Source organism: Panicum virgatum, chromosome 7N, assembly GCF_016808335.1.
Source record: "Panicum virgatum strain AP13 chromosome 7N, P.virgatum_v5, whole genome shotgun sequence".
Taxonomy (NCBI): Eukaryota; Viridiplantae; Streptophyta; class Magnoliopsida; order Poales; family Poaceae; genus Panicum; species Panicum virgatum.
Window position 1 is genome coordinate 34,881,766 of NC_053151.1, and position 15,773 is coordinate 34,897,538.

A 15,773-nucleotide genomic window follows, 5' to 3' on the forward strand; every position below is an offset into this window, starting at 1 on the left:
CGCCGCCGGGCCGGGAGCCGGGAGGGGCTCCCGCTCGGGTCCCTTGCGCTCGTGACTCGTGATCCGTCCTGGTGGTGGGGACTGGGGCTCGAGGGCGTGTGGTGGGCGCGTGTTGGGTTGCGGCGGTGGCTCGCCGTGGCCTTCTTCCCTTGGCCGGTTGGCCTGGCTTTCGTGCGTGCCCCTAGGCCTTGTTGCTCGAAGCGGCAAGTGGGCGCGGGGCGTGTGGGGAGGAGGGAAAGGCGCGTGGCCGCCTCCGAGGCACCGCGGCGGCCGATGACGGGTGGGCCCCCGCACGCATTTGGAATTAAACCCACGGCCAGAGCCGGGACCGGTACGGCAGGCGAACCGAGGCGAGCCGCTGCCCGCTGGCGCCGCGGCACAGCCACGGCCGCGGCCTAGCTGCAGACGCCGGGTTCACCGCACCTCACGGGGCGTCGCATCACGCGACGCGACCTCTCGATCAGCTGCCGAGCCTGGTGAGGATATAGCACGGCGACTTGGCGTGCTGTACCGGCCGCGGGTGGTGTGGGCTGGTGGCCGGTCTCTAGCTCCTCCCAGCACAACCCGCGGGCGGTCTGCTGGAGTGCTGGTGTCCCCCTCTCCACCCTCCGATCCGCTCGTAGCGATCGACCGGCGGCAACTTGCGGCGTGCGTTCGTTTTCCGTGCTACGACTGATCATAACCCCAGGCCAGTAGTGGCTGGCTGCTGCATGTCCCAGGCTTGACCGACTCCGTGGGGGTTGACTCCCCCGGCGGCCCGGCCCAGACCAGGCCAGATGGTGTGTAGTAGTTTAGTAATATACAGGCATGCACACACGATGCACGGGCCAAAATCAACCCCCTTGAAACCTTAATGTGCACGCTAGCGTGGAAATTCCAAGGTCGGTGATGGGACACAATTAATGTCCACGAGCTTCCCTTTCTCGACGGCAAGTTGATCCCCGGCCGTGCATCCTCATTCAAACAGCCTGAGATGTGCGCCTCATCGACAATTCGGCAGCGTACTGCATTCTGTACTACCCGACTCCGGCCTGGATGTGCATGCTCAGTCCAGGAGCAGAGAACACAGTGAAAAATAAAGCACGACCCGTACGTAAACCACACACAGAGGTAGCAAAACCGAAAACTGAGCCGCCGCCGCCGCCGCCGCACGCAGTCGGAATTCAGATTGCGGCCGGCCGGCGGCAGTAACCATCATCAGGCACACAGACGAGCGTGTGACAGGACGTGGCACGCTGCCGTCTCACCAAGAGATCGAGCGAGCGAGAGGCCTCTCCTCCCTGCTGGACTGGTGCATCCCCCCTGGGAGATGCGGGGATTCGCCGAGCGGCCGCAAATGGGCAACTGGCCCCTTGTTTATCGCCAACTTGCATTGGGGGCAATATACTTTTACTCGCCCTCTTGCGTACGGTGCACTTGCAAACACGCATTAACAAACGGCCGGACCGGCCGGTGATCTACATCGTCGCCGAGGAAAGAATATCTCCAGCCGCCTCTTCCTCTCGTATAGAGACATCACCTGCCCTAAGCGTGCTTGCTTTGCACACCGGCACCGCTGAATGAGAATCCGCTGGCTCAGATTGAGTGGCTCACTCTCGCGTCATTTTCTTTAAAAGATATTAGATCACGGTGGGAAACTTTCAAATGAGTCCCCGTATGATATTAAATATCACGGAATTGACCAGTAAAACTCTTGAATTAAAAACACAAATACTTCATAAACAGGCTCTTTTAACGATGTTTCCGTGAGCAGTAAGCAGCGGATCTCCCCTTTTTTTTGGGGAAAGCTGGTGGCCCTTTTGGCTCGTGCCACAACCATCTCTTTTTTATAGGTTCTACGGACCGATGCCTCCTGCTTCATCGGGTAAAAAAGGCCGTCGGAAAGAACATCTATAACTACGCTACGCTCAAGGAAGGGAGTGCGGGGCGCCACTCCCTTCGGTCAATATAGCATTGTTTTTCAAAAATACTAGCATCGATTTTCTTCCCTATCTATAGGCAAACAAGTAACTTATCGCACGGGCAGGGCTATTTAGTCATTTGCAATAGGGTTGGTAACGAAGGAACAGCATTCTTTCTTGCTTACTCCCATCCATCAGTTTAGTCCTTTTGTTGTAGAGGGCGTTTCAATTGAGAAACAATACCAGCCAAAAACCAGACGGCATAATAGGTATAAAGTAAATTGCCCAATGTTTCCAAATTAGTCCAACTTCGTACCTTTCCGGCTCTGCACCTTCTCTTCTTCCCAATTCCTGGAATCCTGCTTGTTTTAAAAGATAAGCAGTGATGGCTTTCAAACCTATCACCACCGGGTCGTAACACGAATAGGCGGTGATGAAACATTTGCAATAGGTCGAGTCGTTCTGTAGTAGTGGCTATTCTAATTAAACCATAGGCTGTCACAACTCTAATAAATAAAGCTAGGCAGCTTATTTCTACTAGGATATATAGTTTATTAAGATCCATTATTGTACGCTACTAAAATTTGATTTGTAGGAACGTCTCGATTTTTTTAGAAGCTCCTACAAATAGGAAATGGATTTCCAAAGAGGGCGGATCACCCCCTCACCCGCCCTTGATAAGGGTGACCCGCTCATCGAAATAGGTTTGCAGGGGTGGTCGCGTTACCCGACCCTGGAAACAGCATTTGTAGCTGTGAGAAATAGGAGCAGGTACCGGCATACCGCACCCGTCCCTAAAATATGTTTTTACCTGGCCCGCCTCTAAAAACTATTTTCATAGTAGTGGTAGTCATCATGGTTGTGAAAGTAGATTCCAAGACAAATCCACACATATGGTTTTTAATTAGATATTTATGCCTTTACGTATGTGAGGAACCAATCCTGCCTCTGAAAACGAAGTCATTAATAATTTCTTGTCAGTGACAGTGTGTCCAGCAAGTTGCTGATCCAACCAGAATGAGCTGTGGCAACCTATTAGCATCAGTTCATGACCAGTACTGACAGTACGTGCGCGCAGCAAGCAAGTTGCCCCAAGCCACAGATGTGGGCAGCAAGCAATATACTGTATCATCTTATGCTGTGTCCGTTACCTGATGCAATCGACCAAATTAGAGAACATGATCCTGACGAGGTTGATTGAGGATGGCGCAGATCGACGCAATCATCATACTGGATGAAGTGCGGCATCACTGCAACCCGGCGTGACGGCGCCTGCTTGCTTGCACGCTTCGTGCCCAGCCTAGCAGAGAGCTTTTGGGGGCATCCTCGATGTCCTAGGATGTGAGGGCATCCATTCGCTGCCGCAATGATGATGGCTTAGCTAGCTAGCTCGTCAGCGCGCGGAAAGAGATGCTACCCTTGAACCTTAATCTACGCAAACTAAAGGTAGGACCGCGCCCGATCGGCTGTTCGCGGGCGGAGCATGCATATATATTGTCCTTCGGTAAGGGATCGGAAACCAGAAGTGGAGGAGAGCATGCGAAGGTCGAGCAGGCCGGTGTGCTGGATCGACCAGCTAGTAGCAGACACCGGCATGGCCACAAGCATTCAGACCAAGGAAACGAAAGCGCACAAGCTAGCTAGGTTGTTAAATATTAAATAAAGGAGAAATTCGTACAACTTAATTGACGGCAGATGCGAGGAAGAAAGCAAGCGAGATCTAACCGTGTGTTTGGTTCTGGGACCGGAGGGATGGGTTGGCTCCGTCTCTCGTTTTGAGGATGGAACCAACCCTTTTTTGTGTTTGGTTGTATGGGTTGAGTTTATCCTATTTTTTGTTTGGTTGGAAGGATGGGAAAAGAGGGATGGAGTGCAGTTATAACACCGTGGCTACAATACTAGCGGGCCCTACATGTCAGCCACCTATCCATCTCATCCTTATCTTCTCCTCCTCCACAACGGCCCGCGCCCGCCGGCCGCCTTGCCTGCCCGCCGCCGGCCTCCTCCACCCCGATTTCCTCCTCCGTCACCAGATCCGGCCGCCGGCCGCGGCCTCCTCCGCCTTGCCCCGCGGCTCTCGCCGGCCCCGGCCCCCTCCGCCCGCCTCGGCCTCCTCTGTCCCGCCGCCGTGGCCGGCCCGGCCCCGCCTCCTCCGCCCTCCGCCGCGGCCGGCCCCGGCCTCCTCCGCCCGCCTCGGCCTCCTCCTCCCGCCGTCGTGGCCGGCCCGGCCCCGCCCCTTCCGCCCTCCGCCGCGGCCGGCCCCGGCCTCCTCCGCGGCCGGCCCCGGCCTCCTCCGCCCTCCTCGGCCTCCTCCTCCCGCCACCGTGGCCGGCCCGGCCCCGCCCCTTCCGCCCTCCGCCGCGGCCGGCCCCGGCATCCTCCGCGGCCGGCCCCGGCCTCCTCCGCCCGCCTCGGCCTCCTCCTCCTGCCGCCGTGGCCGACCCGGCCCCGCCCCTTCTGCCCTCCGCCGCGGCCGGCCCCGTCGCCTTCGCCGTGGCCGTCGGCCCGACCTCGCCCCGGCGCCCAGACGGAACCAGACGGAGGAAACGGGGGTTGGACTCGTCCGCTGGATTTTGGCGGACGAGTCCGACCCGGATCTGAGCCGAATATCCCCTTCGGGTCGGACCCAACCCCCTCCAACCTCCATCCAAACATCAGAAAAAGGGGTTCGACCCATCCGGGTTGGACCCTACCCTTCAACCAAACGCACGGTAATAAGTTGCATGCACCGACTAATTCAACCCAAAAATTTGTATGCAACTCAATATGGTATGGATGGACGGAAGAAAGCCACGTGTTTTGCTCGTCCATACGTCCATAAACCGATTTTGTCAACCTATATTGAGTTGCATCCATACGTACTGGGTTTGAACTTGATTTTGTCAACCTTTCAAAATCAGTGGGGTTTTGAAAGGGACGCGCGACTGGGTTTGAGCGTCCCATCCGTCGTCTGCGAGCTGGGATAGAGATACGTACGTAGGAGTACAAGCAGGCAGCTACCGAACGGGGCATGGGACGAAAGAAATCTGCGTTCCTGCGTTTCCGACACTCGTTGGCAATGAGTCGTTGTACGCACTAGGCCACTACAAAACCCCTAATGGATGTGCATGCACATCGACCGATCTCGCAGGTCGAATCATCTTTCTGCCTCGATCTTTCCCGTGATTGAACAGTTACCGTCGCCCGTCGGCTGAGCTCGACTCTCTGGTCACGCGCGCACACCATACTTCTTGCTCTGTCACACCACACTTCTTGATCACCAAACGTAAACCATTCTCTTTTTTTTCTGTAAGGAAAAACGTAAACCATTCTTGTGTGTGCAGAAGAAGTCCTCAAGCAGTCCACGATGATTTACTTTTTGGGCGCGTAGAACAAAGAGAAATCTGCTGGGCCAATGTTTAGTGGGCCAATGTTTCCTTCCGGACGGCCCACCTGATTATCTGTTCCCCCAGAAAAAGAAATGCTCATCATCCATCTCACGTTTCCATCCCGGTTCCCCTTTTCAGCCCAACATGACTCTTTTTTTTTTAAGGAAAAGCCCAACATGATTCTAGTCTTCTAAACGGTGAACTGGTCGAGCAGGGACACGGATGATGGATGGACATCTGGAGACACGAGTTTGCTCAAAAAAAAAAAAACCTGGAGACACGAGTTCAGTAGTTTCAGTATGCTAGCTGGCATACGACGTCATCCTGATACTGCCACCTGGCGCGGACACGGCCCTCCTGCGCGTCCCCCCTCTCGTCCCACGTCATTCCGCAGTGGGAAGCGCGCGCTGCGCTTCCCCACTTGGGCGTCGCATTTTGCATGCAGCCCAAGCAAAACGGATGCAGAGCATAGCATCCTACTGGCCAGGGAACACGCGATCCCCTGCCCCGCCCAGGCCGCGCGCCAAGCAAGGAACCATCATCCTACTGTCACGCCACGCGCGGCCGCGCGCCGGGCCGGTTTCAAAAGCCGCGGCGTGGGAGGGAGCGAGCGCGAGGCGGTGACGACGTGCCTCCCTCCCTATTCCTCCCCTCGCGTGCTTGCCATGCGGCCGGCGACGACGGCGCAGCGGCGGCCGGTCGGGCTCCGCGCCCTGCGACGTCGGTCCGTGGCGCTGGCCGCCGTGAACCTGGCGGCCGCGGGCGTCGGGGCTGCGGCCGGGGTTGCCGCGGCGAGCGCGCGGACGCGCTGCGGGGCCAGGGAGAGGGCCGCGGTCGCAGCGGTGGCGGCGCTGGCCGTGGCGAGGATCGCGGCCATGGTCGGCATGGCGCGCGCGCAGGAGGTGACGGCTCTCGCCGTTGCCTCCGACGCCGACCGCGGCGACGGGCCGACGCAGGACTTCGCCAAGCGGGAGACCAGGGTGGGTCCTGACGCACTTGCATTGCTTTCTCTCTAGCTTGAGTGCGTACTTGCACATTACGGATAACTCGGTTAGAGCTATACATGACTATTTTTTTTAAAAAAAAGATATTCATACTTGGATGGAGAGTGATCATCTAGAGCATCTCCAGCAATAGTTCCTACTTCAGAGTCCCTACTTTCTGAGTAGGAGCTGCCCTAATTTTTTGGGCTCTAAATTTAGCACATGACTCCAGCAATGGCCTCTACTTCATACCCCCAAATTCATATGACATGTGGGACCTATACATCAGTGGCTAAATTATATGAAATGAGTGAATATAATTTGAAACCTAGTTCGCATCAACCTACATAGTATCCGATCCAGATCATAGAACCAACGTGCTAGAACTTAGAAGAGCCTACACTATTAAGAAGGTGGAGCTTGCCGGCCGTTAGAAACCCCAAGAAAAAAATATTTTAAAAAAATGATATATGCAGTGATGCATTGGAGACAGATCATACGAGGCACAAATTATTTATCCTGTGTGTTTGAACATATCAAAACTAAAAAGGATCTTAATCGAAATGATGGTACGTCTAAGGAAATGTAGAAAATCTTTATGGTGTGTATATGGGCATATAACATTAAAGGATATCGATTGAAATAACCGTACAACTAGAGATAATACGAACAATCGAGAAGTCATCTTAAAGGTTTGGTAGTTGTACTCAAATGGCATACTATTTTGTAGTATGAAATTTGCATTCATATTCGTGCGTTTCGAGTCCGTCCAACACGATATTAAATGGGGAACCAAAAGTGATCTTTGCTTCGGATGAACGTCTGGTGGGCCTCATCTCATTCCCATCAACAAGAACGAATTGCAGAAGAAAAAGAGAAAGTCGAAAAGGAAAATTGGGACCAGCCGCGAGCTGCCAGTCAGCAACAGCGCGCTCAACCTCGGAAACATCCACAGTCCAGGGGGAGCCGGAGACGCCGCGCGCGACTTCGTCCTCCGGCCGCACCGCACCGAATCGAACCACCGGCCCCGTCCTCCCGGTTTCTATTTCCGTCCCCGTCCCCAGCCACCCGAGCCCCCCCGCTTTCCGTGGGCATGGCCGGCGCGCGGGCGCAACCACCTCCGCCGCGGCCGGATGCCTAGAAAGACCCTCCTCCCCACCCGCGGGCCCACCACCCCCTCCCCCCCGCTCCTCCTCCTACGCCGCCTCCTCCCCCGCCGCCGCGCGCCCTCCTCGCCCCCGCCGCCGCCCGCCCGGCGGAGGACCGCCGCCATGGCCCCCCGCGCCGGCGACCCCGCGGCGGCGGCGGCGGCGGCGGCGGCCTCCTTCCGGATCGGGATGGTGCGGGCGGTTTCCTTCCTCGTGGGCGGGCTCAACCTCGCGGTGCTGCTGCTCGGGCTCTACCTCGCCGACGCCGTGCTCCCGTCGGGGTGCCGCGGCCTCCTCGCGTTCGCCGCGACGCCCGCGCTGGCCGGGGTCCGCGTGCTCGCCATGATCGGCGCCGCGCGCGCGCAGCACGCCACGGCGGACGCCATCGCCAGGCGCCACCTCCACGAGGACGACGCCTCTGTCGCAGCTGATGCCGTAGCTCGCCATGAGATTAGGGTGAGAGCTCAACTTCCTGGTTCTGGTTCGGATAGACTGCTTTTGGTATGGGAAGCGGGGGTTTGGCGAACGAGATTTAGCTTAGTATTGGTCTTACACTAGCTCATGTCCTGATAACTCGAGCTGCTGTTGTCGTCCTATCGATGTTTTCTGGTTGATGGGTTAGCTTAGTTTTCAGGTGGCTCATATGCAGATGTGGCGTAATTCATGTGGCTATAGCTTAAGTTGGGACGAGAATATGGCATTTCTCTAGCATTGAAAAATCAGTGAACATTGAGTTTTTGTTAATAGCTACTGACTAGTGTTGGGAGCTCAATATGATGCATATAAGTGAACTGAGTAGTCGATATGGTTAAGTATTATGAGCCTATGAGGTATTGAGGTGGCATAAGTTGGTTTTACTGTGTGCTCAAGCAAGGAAGCTTCTGATGATCCAAGAATCTTTAGTTTGATGCGGTTTACGAGACATGACTAGAAACCTGATTTCATGCCTATAGGTCTACTGCTACCGTTCCATTGATTTGGTTTTGTTAGTATTGGCTAGGGTGTAGTTGTCTATCTATGCTTATGGAGTACATCTCTGCGCTACGAAACCCCTCAACTATCAAAAGTGTGCGGATAGCCCCTTTGCTGTTGTAATGTGAATCGATGCCATGTTTCCATCTATAGGAGTGTAATGTGTTGTTGCATTTTTAACCATGTCTTTCTGCCAAAATGTTCAAAACCATTGCTAATATAGCAGCACTCTCTTCAGGGTTCAGACACATTAATATACCTTGAAGGAGTTCACATTCATTGTTGCATTCTGCCAAGAAAGTAGAATGTGCAGGAAGGTTAAAAAATTTGAATGGAACATCAAAGTGAAGGGATAATGATGGAATTTGAACATTGTTTACATTCAACTATTGCATTTCTACTTTCATTTTGCTCAGGAGTTGCATTTCTACTTATCGCATTTCTACTTATCGCATTGGTACTTTCATCTTTCTGAACAGGTGAGGTATAAACGCTGGTTGTGGTGGACCAGATTTGGCATGGCAGTTGGTGCGTTGCAGTTGGTTGCAGCAATTTATCTCATGTTTGTCATTGTAAGAGATCTCTCAAAAGAAAGAAGATCCACATCCTGCTTCTTTGGTATGTTTGAAACTTCGAATTTGTTTCCACAATAACTATTTATTTTTCTTTTAATTTTGGACGTAGCTTTCACCTTTGACAATAAATTCTTATTTGTTGATAGCTTATAGGCCAAGTGAATTCATACATACACAACAAAAAAAGAAAAAAAAACTTGTCAGAGGTTCCGTGCTGAAATGTTCAAGTAAATATACCCATACATGATATCCGCTTGTACTTTGGCAGCTTGTGCCTCTAATAAATATGATATACTGAAAGAAATTAATACAATTTAGGAGCAACATTTAAGTACATTTATTTTCTTTCTACTTTCCTAAGTTTTTTTTCGCTGTTAGTTCTGCGCAACACTTGGGCATGAATAATTGGTTTGCATGGCTTACAATCTAGGACAGGATGAAGCTGATCGGAACTCAGGGAGAACCCTTATTGCTTTATTTCTTATCCTTTCCTGGGTTGTGGTCATCGTCCAGTGCTTCACGGGTTCTGACATATTGAGGTGGCGATCATTTTATGCGACACATGACATGGCCTGGAAAGCTCATTACAGGGAAGTTTTTGACCATGGAATTCGAGAAGCTTTGTGCTGCCTAGGGCGTGCAAAATATCTGTAGGTCACAATCTTGTGATTTTTACACTTTGTAATGCCAGTATCAATTAGTTATTTGAACTGATTGTTTGATTTACTGATTTAGAACTATGATTTATTTACTGATTTAGAACTGTACTAGAAGAAGATGAGGTTTATTCTGTTGCAAGACTTCTTGGTGATTTGGTTGCATATCGTGCTTCTGGGACGGGACATCTGGAGCTCTTAGCAGGTTAGATCTTTGACCCTGTGCTTCTATATCAAATAATCTCAGTGCTCCTATCAAAAAAAAAAATCTCAGTGCTATATCTGTTTTTAATTTTTTTTTATTCATTTGACTTGCAACTAGTCCACACAAGCATTCTGCAGTTTGCTGCTGTTTAACTGGCAAAGCATATGTTTATGGCTATATTAGGACTTTCTGTTCAACGAACATGAACATGTAATTTCTATTAGAGTTCCTTTTAAATTTCAACAAACAAACCACATTACAGGAGTCATCAGTGTGTGTGCTATGCTCATTTCTACTTCGAAAAAGAATATGAGGAGGATGCTACCTGATTGGAACTCTGTGGCCACCCTCCTTTTTTGCCTTCTAATTCGAGTGGTTGACTTTTTTTTGTGAAGAAAACTACGGCAACCCTGGGGTTGACTATTGACTGCTAGATGCTAATGCATATTGTATCGGTACTAGCAAGCTCGTTTTCTTTTATCCATGCATGATTAGCTCCGAAAAGACTGGATTGTATTGTATTCCTTTTCCTACAGGCGGGTTGCTTTAGCTTAAAAATCATTAGATCTGAATGTTGATTTTAAAAATGGGAATTGGCAGCTGGTACCTTTAACAATAATTACATTTTTGTGAATGTATTGCAAAATCTATACATCATCTTTAATTGAATTGTTGTTTGTTATTCACTTATTTGTGTATATAGAGCATACTGAATATTTCCTTTATTGCACATGCCATAGGTCTCGCTCTATTGCAGAAGCATGGGAATTTACCTGAATCGCAGACTGACCTTATGGAGGCATCCCATGAGCTCATGCAAGAAGCTGCTTTCCTCCATCCATTTGCTGAAGCATGTTACACGGTTAGATACTTATACTATTGGGTTCGGACATCATTTTTGCTCTGCCAGCCATTTGTGATTGTATCTGACATGGTTTTAATGCAGGGGCCACTTCTTGATTTTGGAAGAAATCCTATTTTGTTTCCCTGTGCATGGGTTTATAGACAAGGTGTGTTAACTCCGTGGGCACGCAGAAGGTATCTCATAATCTCTGATGCTTCAATGGAACCCCCCCCCCCCCCCAAAAAAAAAAAAACATAGTTCTGACCTTCACTCCAGTCCAGCTTGGAGTCTTGTTCTTTAAGTTGGTCAAGTGAATTAAGCTAAATTTGATTCTTATTCCGCTCAAGTCAAATCTTTTTTATGTTTCAATCTAAAAACCATTTGGTCCATATGATGTGTTGATATGTATTGTTTCTCTTATCAATTGCATTGGAGGATCCTTCCATCGAGAAAAAGTAGAACACACTATTAATATTTTGCTATATAACAACTGCATATAATCTTTGGGCAGTCGCCCTGCACTTGATGGTGATAATTGGTGGCGAGGCCATGCTGCAGCTTTCCTTAGATTCGTTAATATACCACCAAAAGCACTTCTGCGAGGACGTGTTTGCCAGGTAATACTATGTTTTTAGTACAATCAAGGTCTATGATGTGATTATTTCAACCAGTTAGATGTAGCACTCTAGAGTTCATTCAGGTTTTCCTTTCATTTTTATTCCTTTTTATCATCCTTAGTAAATGTTGGATTCTTTTTGTAACCTAATGATGAATATAAACATCATCCTTTTATGGTCCATGAATATAAACAATCAATCTAACCTTGAGTACATTTGAACCTTACTGTTGTATGGGTGATCCATTAAGTTCGAACCCCTTTTTTGTGCGCATTTTCCCTGCATTTCGTTCATTGAAGCCATTGTGACACAATTGAACAAACCAAAGTTGGTGGTGAGCAAATACTTGTTAATGTTTTTTTTTAGTAAAACATTGACCTCTTATGATGACCCATTTTACTCATTAATGCAGAGCAAGCGTGAAGCTGCTTACTTTGTTGTGGTCCTCCATGACAAAAGAACTGTTCTTATAGGGGTTCGTGGAACAGAGACGCCGGAGGATCTCATAACTGATGGATTATGTAGAGAATGTGCTTTTACTATGGAAGATTTGGATGGACTAATTAAGTAATTCCCTCGTAGTTCTGACTCTTATGTTCTTACCTATCCTCCCTTTGTTCACACTATGGTGATAGAATCAACAAATTTTAGAGGATAGAGACTAATTCATGGAATATACCTCTATTTTTTTCCGGTCTCTGTTATTAAATGTTATGTGATTTCTTGTTCTATTTATTATTCACAACCTTTGGTTTTTGATACTATGTTTTCTTCAGTAGTGAAAAAACACCTGCAACTACACGAGAGAGAGTTATTTCAACATTTCCACATTATGGGCATGGTGGAATTGTAGAGGCTGCCAGGGAGCTTTTCATGCAACTAAACGAATGCACAGGAGGTTTGATTCTTTTATTGCCGACCATTGTCGCACAGATTAGAGATGCATGAATTAATCTCATTGATTTGATATGCCTAGTGACTAATTTGGTATCTCTCTTACCACAATGGCAACTCAGAAAACACATCATCTGGAAGACTCGGATTCCTCTCCACACTGCTGGGGGAGGGCAGTGAGTGTCATGGATATAAAGTTCGTATTGTTGGGCATTCTTTAGGAGGTGCTGTTGCTACAGTCCTAGGAATGATGGTAAAGATGTTCTACTTTCAGTCTTGTTTCAGGTGTTTTATTTGTTAATTGTCATCATTATACAACCTCTATTGACCTCATTTCCTACGCTAATGCTAGTAATAGGACGTCCAACACGAAGAAAAAATCGGACACTCTGACCCCTGTTGCAAGAGTCAAGTATCGATGTTGCAATTATTGTTTCTTTATGTTATGTAGTGGATGTTGCATGAAACATGATGTTAATTTTGCGATGGGAATTTTCCATCCTCGAACCGGACATCAGGGTTATTTGTATATAATTTCTGATGTTGCAACTATTATTTATCAATGTTGTGACGGACCTGTTCACATATATTTGGGTGGTTATTTGTATATAATTTCTGATGTTGCAACTATTATTTATCAATGTTGTGACGGACCTGTTCACATATATTTGGGTGCATTGTTGTGACATATGGCGTAAATTAAATAGCTAGGTATGCAGTGCGAGCTTTTTGTTACTGTATACATGTATTATGGAATACTTTTGGGTTTATCATAGTTGGTCGCACCAGTCAAGGCAATAAAACTGTAAGGTGGACCAGTCCATTAATTATATTTATGCCTTTTTAGTGGAAACTTACATCCTTTTTGTTACTTCTCTCATGAGTATATGACTAAACTCAATTTTGTATCGCAAACTACAATATATGTTATATTCTATCAACTTGAAATGCAGATAGGTACATTTTAGGTCATATGGTCTTTTGTTATGTTTTCTCTAAATGTTTTTACCTTTTCTGTTACCCTGCTTGTGATTTCTGATCAGTTTTAACTTTGTTGTTGACCAGCTCTTTGGCAAATACCCAGACGTGCATGTATATGCATATGGACCTCTTCCTTGTGTGGACTTTGTAATTGCGGAAGCATGTTCACATTTTGTCACCACGTACGAGTAACCTGACTGAGATCTTTCTATGTTCTACTATTATCAATGGAACTTCAATTTTGATGGCGTTTCTCCTTATCAAGGTTCACTATTCGGAGATAACTAAATATCCTCTGCTTCTTTGCAGCATCATTTGCAATTATGAGTTCTCCTCTCGGCTTTCAATCAATTCGATCCTCCGGTTACGATCTGCTGCAATAAGTGCTCTTTCTGATAACTCTCCAGCTGATACAGCAATGATACAAAAGCTTGCTCGAAGAATTTTGCATGTGAACAGATATCATGACAATGGAACTCATGGTCCCAATGATGACATAATTGAGGGCTATTCTGATCGTAGGACGGCAGGTATGCATATATTTTGTGTGGAATTTTCTTTCACCTTCTCTCTATGCAGTCTTAAATTTGTCTTGAATCTAATTTTGCTAATCTCGTCCAACTTTTCTGCAATCATCCCTAACGGGTCCTTTGTCCTTTACAGGGGCGGCGGTACCTAATGAAACTCAAATTTCTCATCAGGATCCATTATGCAATACTGAGCCAGAACTCCAAATTGTGCAAAATGGCTTTGTTGGGTATAGTGGATCCAGTGGAGGCCTAAATAATGGCCATGATGTCCAAATAATTCCAATTGATGGGCCTGATTCTGGTTTCAAAGAGCATCCGGCATCTTACAGAGAAATATCAGTGGAGCCTCCTGAGATGTTTCTTCCCGGCTTAATTGTTCATATGGTGAGGCAAAGAAGAAGCCTCCTTCCTCTTTGGCAATGCTGGAACGTTCAGGAAACTGAGCCACCATACAAAGCTGTTTTAGCGAAAAGGGAGAACTTCAGGGATATAGTGGTTACTCCTTCCATGTTTACAGATCACTTACCTTGGAGGTAATATTAAACTTTACTTTTCACTAAATAAACTAGCACACATGGTGGAATGCATTTAATAAACTCCATGAACTTCATTTCTTACAATACAATAACAACATAGCCTTTAACAACCTCATTTCTTACAATCCATGGTAATATTCTATAGGAATCGCTTGTAATCCCTTCAGCAAATACTACACACATTCATATCCAATTATAGTTTTGACTTGTCCAGTGTCAAGGTATTTCATCAGTCTTCCAGTGCCGTGGTATAGCACATCAAGCCATTGCACTCTCATTTCTAGGATGCATTTGTGTTACTTGAACAGCTACGTAAGGCCCTTTGCACCACACATGCTCTTAACTGAATGCAAGGCAGCAAACCCAGTTTCTAGGCATTTGTTTCACTGATTTCATCATCTGCAATCATGCTGACAACCTATGCTTATGCGATTTCAGGTGCCACCTTGCTATGCAGAAAATTCTTGAAGCCCAAACGCCTAAGAGATCCGCAAATTCTGGTTCGTCCATACAGCATTTGGTCTGACCAGGATAAACTGTTGACCCATGTACAGCGAAATGCGGTGGAGACAGAAATTATGAATATCACATCAGTAGCACGGTTTATTCCACCCTGGAGGCGTATTTCAGGCACTTATTAGTTTAGGATACATGATACATGAGATATCTGTGACAGACCCAGCATGGTGATGAGCTTATTGACAGTTAGAGGCGAATGCCTAGAAGCAGGCAGGCACATGTCACAGAGATCTGATCTCCGGCAGAATAGACATCTGGTACTCCATGTACAACAATCTGTCTACTCACCCTGGCACTGACCTGTGCGTGTACATTGATTTCTGACGCAGCCGCCAACCTGAATACACATCCCTGTTAGCCCCGGTTTGTTCCCTCATTCATTGTTCTGCAGCTGTGTCTGCCTGTTCAATACCAATTTTTTTATTCATGCCAAGTTGGCAAGATGTACATAATTCGCACAGCAGAGTTAGCTAGACTGACTGGCAGACAAGTGATGGTCATGTTGTGACTGTCCACCAAAGCTGAATACTGAACTTACCAAACAGAAAGGAAGCTGAATACTGAATGGAAGTTGTGGCGTACATTCTCAGAACCGTACAGCCTTGAATTGAAATGACTGAATACTCACTCACTATGCCACAGCTATGACTTAACCATTGGTTTGCTATATTTACATTCTTGCATGGTTCCTGAATGCCAGCCTACCGTGTCTTTTTATCGGGCAGCATAGTATCCTCCTTGTTTTCACTCATACCCTGAACACCAAATTCTTACAGAAATTCAGGTTGCAGAGCCTTTGCATACATTTTTTCTGGTATGTGGCCTGTTATGCACCCCCTTTCCCTTCGTTCACTTTGACTGTAACAGCGGTGGTTAAGCCGCTAGGTTCGTAATGAATACCTTCTGGTGCTTACAAGACTGTATACGTGATTGCATAAAGTTTTACACCTAACAAGCCTGCTTACGTGATTGCATAAAGTTTTACACCTAACAATGCAGTTCGATTCGTGAAAGCAGGGGGGCAATCGTGGCCAGAGTGTGACT

General features: G+C 47.9%; 1 protein-coding gene across 2 annotated transcripts; it reads left to right on the forward strand.

Moving 5' to 3' along the window:
* Positions 1 to 7,222: 7,222 nt before the first annotated feature.
* Positions 7,223 to 15,342, forward strand: LOC120681816 (diacylglycerol lipase-beta-like). Of its 2 annotated transcripts, none has more exons than XM_039963436.1 (14): positions 7,223 to 7,856; positions 8,852 to 8,990; positions 9,378 to 9,597; positions 9,708 to 9,808; positions 10,549 to 10,670; positions 10,755 to 10,846; positions 11,164 to 11,269; positions 11,682 to 11,836; positions 12,049 to 12,167; positions 12,286 to 12,416; positions 13,229 to 13,326; positions 13,454 to 13,674; positions 13,808 to 14,207; positions 14,649 to 15,342. In XM_039963436.1, exons 1-14 carry the CDS (start codon positions 7,386 to 7,388, stop codon positions 14,734 to 14,736), a joined length of 2,463 nt encoding a protein of 820 aa, XP_039819370.1. In that variant the 5' UTR covers positions 7,223 to 7,385; the 3' UTR covers positions 14,737 to 15,342. The 2 variants fall into 2 exon arrangements, with proteins under 2 accessions (XP_039819370.1, XP_039819369.1); XM_039963435.1 differs by having other exon boundaries at positions 7,227 to 7,856; positions 12,046 to 12,167.
* Positions 15,343 to 15,773: the final 431 nt, after the last annotated feature.

Excerpts from the sequence above, each read along its gene's own strand:
- LOC120681816 (XM_039963435.1), top strand. The coding sequence starts at position 7,386 with ATGCCTAGAAAGACCCTCCTCCCCACCCGCGGGCCCACCACCCCCTCC. Across the intron at positions 7,857-8,851 it reads TAGCTCGCCATGAGATTAGG|GTGAGGTATAAACGCTGGTT; the intron begins GTGAGAGCTCAA and ends CTTTCTGAACAG. Across the intron at positions 9,598-9,707 it reads CTAGGGCGTGCAAAATATCT|AACTGTACTAGAAGAAGATG; the intron begins GTAGGTCACAAT and ends TTACTGATTTAG.